The 8,435-nt window shown below is 47.1% G+C and overlaps 1 protein-coding gene across 1 annotated transcript in view; it reads right to left on the bottom strand.

The window, feature by feature from the left end:
- LOC107660570 (cytoplasmic dynein 1 heavy chain 1-like) overlaps positions 1-6,693 on the bottom strand; it is a 36,711-nt gene extending 30,018 nt beyond the window's left edge. The window contains 8 exon segments of the mRNA XM_016449892.1: positions 641-1,725; positions 2,381-2,608; positions 2,688-2,959; positions 3,031-3,217; positions 4,096-4,351; positions 4,434-4,607; positions 4,691-4,778; positions 6,306-6,693. Of these exon segments, the coding sequence (XP_016305378.1) occupies positions 641-1,725; positions 2,381-2,608; positions 2,688-2,959; positions 3,031-3,217; positions 4,096-4,351; positions 4,434-4,607; positions 4,691-4,778; positions 6,306-6,561 (2,546 nt within the window). The 5' untranslated portion in view covers positions 6,562-6,693.
- Positions 6,694-8,435: the final 1,742 nt, after the last annotated feature.

The raw sequence follows: 8,435 nt of genomic DNA, 5'->3' as shown, positions 1-8,435 counted from the left end.
CCACAAACACTCTGGTCCCGGCCACTGCAAAGTGAATTAAATAATGACAAAAACACCGTTAAACAGCACAAAATAAATAGGCCTAATTAAAAAATGTATAAAGAATGTGATCCTGGAGCACAAAATCAGTCAATTTTTCGAAATTTTCGAAATTGAGATGTAGATCATCTGAAAGCTGAATAAATAATCTTTCCATTGATGTAAGGATAGGATGGATAGGACAATATTTGGCCGAGATACAACTATTTGAAAATCTGGACCTAATATTATAAAACGGATAGTTCCGGTGCTTGATTCTGATCGGCTGAGCCGCGTTCGAAGCTGTTGTAAATGACTCTACAAAGTAACATACACCTTTGTTTACGTTTGTCTGTTGCTCGGCAACCACTTTGTTGCAACCACAACTGTTTCTGAGGAGCTACATTGTTTGGTGGAAGAATACTGTTTTTATTAATATCATTACACTTTATTTGCTCTGTTTTATTCTGTGGAACCTTACTACGTATATGGAATAACCGTTTTATAAAAGCAATAAGCCCCGTGAAGCTTAAACCACGGCTTCACGGGGCTTATTGCTTTAATAAAGAATGTGTGTGTGTCCAGTCATCTGACTGGTGCTCTAGTTTAACTGGTCTTGAGCTGGTCGACCTTTTCTTGGAAGTTGAAGATGGTTTCGGCCAGACGCTGGACGTACGGGTCGAGTTTGTAGGACTCCCAGACCAGAGAGATGCCCTCGGTGACGAGCGCCTGCACCTCCTTCTTCAGGCCGGCCACCAGCAGCGAGATGGACATCCTCTCCTCCACCTTCTCGCAGGTGCGCTCGTAGGTGCGGACGCTCTCAATGAGCGAGATGGCGAAGGGATACAGCTGATTGGCCTGATGGGCTTTGTTGACGATGGCCAGCGGCACGCGGAAGCTCAGCCACTTCAGGTTGCGCACCTCTTTGGAGAGCGTGATGATCTCGGGCAGGAAGTTGACCTTGAGCTTGAGCACGGTGCCGGTGCGTCCACGGGCGCGCGTGTTCTCGATGGTGAAGATGCGGCCCGACACGCCCAGGTTGCGCTGCTGCACCTTCTTTGCCCAGTCGTCGAAGATCTCCTGCGTGTTGAGCTTGGCGCGGAAGCTGTCGCCGTCCTGCTTGAGCTTAAGACCCTCCACATGGTTTTCCCAGCCCTTCCCGAGGACATCTTCCACGCGCTTCATGTAGGCCGTCAGCTGCCGGTCGATCTGCTTGGCCCAGATGATGGAGCCGGAGACGGGAGGCAGGTCTCGCACGTGGCTCATCTTGCACGACTGGCTCTGAGGATACTGCACCTTGAACTTGTCGTGCAGAGCCTCGATGTCGTCTTTGACGCGCTGGATGAGCTGCGTCTGGTACTCTCGGATGGCTCCGCGGATGTGCGGCCGCACGAACAGGGCGTTGAAGCGGGAGAAGATGCGGAACATCTCGTTGGCGTTCTTGGCGGTGCCCAGCTGGTCTCGCAGGCGTGCTGTGATGCGTGTCTCCACGCGGTCGATGCGCTCGTCGTAGCGCTTCATGGCCGCTTCCCAGGCCTCCACTCCCTCCTTCGAGACATCCAGTCCGTCCACTTCCTTCACGTTTTCGTAGGCCAGATTGACTTCCTCGATGGCGTTGACGTCTGCGGCATCGAAGAGCACCTCGGCCACCTTCATATCGTCGGGCTCGGCCGTGTTTCCCGGAGCATGCTGGGACACGGCGGACACCTGGAGAGAGGCAGTCTTTCATTAGTTTTAATGCATCCAGACTTTTACACATCTGATACAACTCAAGCTGATTTTTGTGCACGTACGATTGGAATCCCATTTAGTAAGTGTGGATGGCAAGACAAAAACACATGAAATACAATTTTTACAAATATGTTTCAAGCTACATTCATATGTGGTTTTAAATTCTGTGCCTCATAAGTCGCCAAGGCAACATGTTGTTACATTGTAAGAACATCTGTATTGTAGCTGTTTTTTTTATGTCAGCACACCAATGCAACATCACTGCCACAGAAATCAATGAAGATATTGTAAACTGGATCTGAAGCGTTGTGATACAAAGTGTGGACTGTCAATCAGACTCCAATCGAATGCACAAATAATCAGATTTCAGAATCAGGTACTGACAGTGTGAATGTAGCTGAAGGGACAAACCCTAATTTGAGGATTGTCTCCTGTTCACGTCTGTAGCTTTATGTTAATGCTTATATATTAATATGAACTAAAACGTTTCTGATAGACGATGTCATCTCAATCCTGTCTGTTGTGTCACAAACTCAATTTCAGGCTCGTCAGGAAACAATCTGATTAATGAAGGCTGGTCAAAAGAATCACAGATCAGAACAATCGCATCCAGAAGCCGTCAGAGTCATACCTGAGGTCGGAGCACGCGAACGATGACGGCTCTCAGCTGCTCGTGTTGCCGTCTGAAGCGCCGCATGTGATCCAAGCGGGCCTGGAGCTTCCGGTGGGCCGGACTGAGACGCCACACCATCTTCAGATTCTCCTCCCTCTTCCTCTTCACAATGTCCCTCAGGAGTACCTGCAGCTTCTCGTACTCGTCCTCCCACGTCTGGAAGACCTCGAAACACGCCACCATCACCTGCGGAGGAAGAAGAGCGTGAGGCGTGAGCTGCAGAGCATCACTGCGGGGAGAGCGAGTGCCGTCTCATCAGCCGTACCTTCTCAAACTCCTCGTACGCCACATGCATGAGCTTGCGAGTGCCCAGCACTTTGAGCAGCTGAGAGCTCAGGTCTCTGGAGATGGCCTCCACCAGACGCAGCGCACGCTGGATGGGGTACTTGGTGTTCCGGATCTTGCGCAGGTGATTGAAGATGGCCACCAGCGCCTGACGGATCTTGTCGAGCTCAGTGGCTGACAGGAGATCGTTGAGGGGAAAGTCCTTCATCAGAGGGTTGTAGTCGTTCACCGTCTCCACAGCCTGCTTCAGGCCTGAGAGAAACACACCAGAGCGTTCACAAGCGTGCAACATCATGGAGATGGCTCTCGGACAGACGGCTCACCTGTGTCGGTGTCGAAGCTGACCGTGGCGTGGAAGCGTTTGCCGTGTTTGAGGATGTCGAGCGTCAGCAGCACCTCCGGACTCTCCCTCTTCTCCTGGATGCGGTTCAGGGCTCGCTCCAGGTTCAGCCAGAAGCTGATCTCCTGCAGAGCCGTTCCAGACGCAGGGTCTCGGTCCAGTTTAGTCACCTGAAAGAAACGGCAGACAGACCCGAAATCCTGATCGACTGTAGGCTAGGCCTGCACACATCATCGGGGGCTAAGAACAGAACAATTCAGTGAACCTTTAGACAAAATCAAAATGAAAAATAAAAAAAAAGTTTCCATTTGCGTTTTATATTTTGTATCATATTTGCTGCATGAGAATATGGATGCAAAAAACAGCACACTTTATTCGGAGACTCAAACGGAGCAAAAACATGCAATTTTGTGCAGATGCTGATATTTACATGGCCCCCCCCCCCAAAAAAAATGAAATTCATATCCCAACGTAAATTTATAACTGCATTTATTTTAGCGAACTACTCTGGCAAAATAACAAATATCAGTTGTCACTCTTTATCTCCCAATTTTGCAATGTAATGTTTCAGCATGTCATTTCTCATGTGCAAGTTGCTCATTAAACCTTTGTTTAGATTTCCATTTGACTGTCATTAATGCTGGGTAAAAGATGACGTCAGTAAAAGATCTGCCGTTTTCGTCACCCAGAAAGAATGAGGCTTCAAATTAAACTGAAAACTGATTTGATGCACCAATTATTAGGCTTGTGATTCGTGTGGGGAATCTATCAGGACACTATTTCAGGGTTTTTGTACGTCTGCACCAATACCATTAAACATCACAATACTGCAGTTCTGATTTACATAACATTTCATTGATATTCTATAACTTATTTATATAAACCAGCAGGTTGAGTAAATAAGATGGAGCCTAGGCTCTCCTAACTGGACGAATGTGAAGCGTGATCATGACACATCATACTGTGAGGTATCTGCCGATCGCCAGCCCTGTTTATAATTGCAGTAGTTAGTACGGTGATGTCCTCTGAAGGTCAGCGGGTCTCAAACCTTCTGTATCTCCCGGATCCAGCGGTTGACTCCAGACTGCAGCTGGTTCAGGAAGCTGGGATCCTCCACTTTATCCCCGAAGTCTGTGACCTTGGGCTTCTCTGCGCGCTCGTAGCACTGCTTGGCCACGTTGGTGATGATGGGGTGGATGAGCAGGCTGATCTCGGGGATCTCGATGTTCTGCTGCAGGTGCAGTAAGCCCATCTCCAGCTCCGCGATCTTCTTCTCCACCGAAGGGGCCATCTTATCTCCATCCCTGCGCAGACACACAGACACGATGAGGCACGGCTTGTGCGCGTGTGTGTGTGTGAGGATGAGACGCGTTACGCTCTCGTTACCTGTCGGCTTTGCCAGACTCTCGGATGTAGGATTTGAAGTACGGAGACACAGCATTGCTGATGAAGGAGTGCAGCGTCTCGTACGGAGAGTCTTCGCTCAGAGTCAGAACTCGCACCTGAGTGGAGATGGGTTTGTCCGCATCAATCACTCCAGTCCGCTTGATCAGGGCCAGGCTGAAAGATCAAGATCAAGAGTTTCTGATCAGAACACGACAAGACCACATCGGAGTCACCAGCTCACGCTCTGCGCTCGTTACCTGTTTGATTTGAGCCCGTAATGGATGTCGATGCTGATGCTGTAGGAAATGCACTCGCGCTCCTCCTCACCTTCATCACCTACATCCTCTGCAGAACAACGACAAACAACCAGCTGTTTGTGATAAATCCGCTCGTCTTTATTGGAACATTCAGCACATCGTCTGACGTGAACACAGCAGACAAATAAATAAAATCAGCTGTAGACATGTGCCGGTATTTGGTAATACGATATATAACGGCACTTCAAAATACCGTGAATATTTAATACAAATTATTCCGATTTTTTGAATGCATTTTGCATCAGCTGGTTAAAATGCACAACACCGCTGTATGCTGCGTCAAAGACACATGCGCACTCTAATGAGAACAAGCCCAACACGGATGAGGCGCTGAATGAAAGCACATTCACTCTCGGACAGCAGGTGGCGCTGATGGAGCAGCAGAAATGCAGCCGTTTCCCCGGAAACCCCTTAAACACAGCTGCTGCTGCTACTTTGTGTCACTGTTGCCAGGTCCTCGGTTTTCCCGCAGAATCGGGTTACTTTAACACTGTTGCCGTGGGTTGAAGCGACTCTAATAACGTGATACTTAGACCCCGGAACGCGATTTTTAACGGGGCACCCTCCCCAGAAACACGATTGGGCTAGTTTAGAGTAGCAATTGTGCGGGTTTTGTTGTAAACATCTGGCAACCCTGCTGAACAGGACTTAAATGATTCAAACAGCCATTCAGATTTTTGTATTCGCTATGGTGTTCATTGCAGCACTGAATACTTACATAATTAGACATAATAGGCTATTTATCAAACATTTTAATCTGGATGCCCTAGATATGCCCTTTCCATTAAGGCTCCTCCATTAGTTAATTCTTCAATTAACATGAGATCTTATTGTAAAGTGTGACCTATTGTTCGTTATAATTCTTTCGCACTTTAATCTGTTTGAAACATTTCTTTTACACATTGTAGTTTTTTTTAATGCATTTAAATGTTCAGTTGTTATTGTTATTAGAAAAAAAAGGTATTAAACCTGTTAAAATACTGTATTATGACAACTTTTTTTTGCAACTTATTTAAATACCGTGATAATACCGCGATAATACTACGCCTGATACCGTCACATGCTGCTGGTGTTTGTGTTACTGCCTGGAGTCCGAGCACAAGCACAACAGCACTGCAGTTAAAACAAAAACAGTCACACACAAAAGAGCAGAGCGTCAGAACGTCGTTATGTCGCGTTCAGAGCGCTTCACTGACGCACGGGCTTTATAGATCGTGACGTCACTGATCTGCAGTGCAGCAAACACGCCCTGAACACACATCGATCACTTATTAGTGACTGTCACCACAGATTTAATCAGCCTCTTTACACCAGTTTCTGAAATTAACACATGGTGAACTTTAATTTTGACATCTGACAGTAGAGAGTCAAACAGGGCGGGGCTACACAAACCCTGCGACGATTATATGCAATAAAATATCACGAGATCGATGACAATCACAGCAAAACCGCGCCCAGATATCGAGATGCACGTAATCTGAGTTAAATCACACGTGTGAGCGACTTTAACCCTTAACGTGCGTTTAATGCATGATCATGCCGTGCGACTTTTAACCTTTCAGCGCGCTCCGCTCCACCAGGATCGAGTGAATCTGAGGATCCGAGAGGAACTTCCTCATCTGCTCCAGCGCGCTCTTCTCCTCCAGCGCGGTCTCTAGAGAAGCGGGAGCGTCGCCGCCATCTTCCAGCAGCAGCGGCACCAGCTTTCGGAAGTGTTTCTGCAGAACCGACGCGTCCGCTACCGTCTGCACGGCGGCAGAGACCTCCATCCCACCGCCGCCGCCGTCCTCTCCTCCGCCACCGTCAGACATTTCCCGCCGCGATGAAGCGCAAAGAGCCGAAGACGGAGCTGTGAGAGAGACCCGCTGTATCACGGACTCTGACACATCACCGGAATGACCAGCGCCCCGCTCGTCGACGATCTTTATTGTTTCACGGAAGTCTGGGATATGTAGTTTTTCCACCGGCGGAGCGAACGAGTGAACGCGGCGCGAGAACTACAAATCCTAGAAAGCCGAGAAGCGTCACACGCGCTCGCGTCTCTGCAAATATAAGAAAAAACAAACACAATAAAATGTCATGGGTGCCCGTTATAATATTAATATCATATCAGCTGATGCTAGTGATACAGGTGAATTTGTATTTTACTGACATAATGATTCTTATAAAGTGTCAGACTGATTTGAACATAAACACAGAAGCATTTTAGTTAATATTATAACAGGTTTGTATTATCGAATTTTACATTTAGTCTGGGACAGTGTTGCCAAGTCCTCTGTTTTCCCGCGGAATCGGGCTACTTTAACGGTTTAGCCCCTGGAATGCGACTATTACCGGAGAACCCCGCCAAAAACGTGTATTTTACCCCGGAACGCAATTTGGGCTTGTTTTGAGCATGGTTTTGAGTAGCAATTAGGCGGGTTTTGTTGTGAAAATCTGGCAATCCTGGTCTGGGAGCATATCGCTTACTTTCTAAACCAAGGTTTTTATTGACTTGTACCTTCACTAAACCTGAACAATACCTCACATTAACTCTAAACCTTTAATCTGAGCTGTACCGAACCTGTACGTGAACGACGGCCGTCACGTGACTCGCACCTGTCAATCAGCGCCGAGCGCTCGCGCAGAGCTGTCACTCACGATGCCGCAGCAGTCAAAGAAAGGCAAGGTACCGCTTCAGAAGTTCTTCGATAGATTAACTCTTACATGCGTAGATAATCGTTTAGGTAGATTAACTCAGTTAACTTGTATCTGTCTGTCTGTATCTTGTTCTGTCATATAAATCAATATAAACGTTCAGTCTGAGAGATCCAGCAGAAGGGGAAGCAAACAGCATGAAGATGATCAGGACTCTGAAAATGAGGTAAATACTGAGTATTAGGATGAAAAGTGGTAACCGTTCAGATGCTTTGACTTTGTATCATCTCATGTTAGATTTTTAGAAATATACACAGTGCCCAGTTATACCAGTTTTAACATTATTCAGCCATAGGCTACTTTACAAACACTGTTTTTCTACGGTGGGAATAGATTATATGCTTAATATCAATATTCAAAAATGGAAATTAATATTATTTATTATTAGCACAGTTCTTTATATAAGATCTCATTAATTTCAGTTGATTTGCTTTTAAATACCAGTTCATTTGATTGTATTAATATTAACGAGAATCAGTTTTATAAGCATTTCCAGAGTCATGCTGGTAAAATGACAACATTTAACAGAGCTGACGCTGAAATATGAACTGCAGATGATCATACTAGTATTTCTGCCATAGAACGATACTGTCTGTAATTCAGCACGACTCTGGGAATATAACACAGATCCGTGGATAAATGATCCCAGCGTCCTTCCTCCAGCAGGAAGTCAGGGCTGTAACAGGAACCTGCTCTGTGTGACTCTGGTTTCAGAAGAAGAGCGTGGGCTCCAGAAAGCCTCCCAGCGCTCAGCTGCTGCGCTCCAAGCAGCCTTGTGTCCCGAGCGCGCTGAAGAAACACCGCAGACTGAGCGCCTCGTGTTTCCCCGTCAGCCTCGACCGAGAGCTGCTGCCGCTGGACACGCTCACAGGTGCTGAGAGAGAGAGCCAGAGGCGTTACCAACACACCCGCAGCAGATGTGTGTGTGTGTGTGTGTGTGTGTGTGTGTGTGTGTGTGTGTGTGTGTGAGAGAGAGAGAGAGAGAGAG

The sequence above is a fragment of the Sinocyclocheilus anshuiensis genome, unplaced genomic scaffold (genome assembly GCF_001515605.1).
Source record: "Sinocyclocheilus anshuiensis isolate Anshui unplaced genomic scaffold, SAMN03320099.WGS_v1.1 scaffold1671, whole genome shotgun sequence".
Lineage (NCBI taxonomy): Eukaryota > Metazoa > Chordata > Actinopteri > Cypriniformes > Cyprinidae > Sinocyclocheilus > Sinocyclocheilus anshuiensis.
Note: the sequence above shows the minus strand (reverse complement) of the source record. Positions and strands in the feature narration are given on the sequence as shown.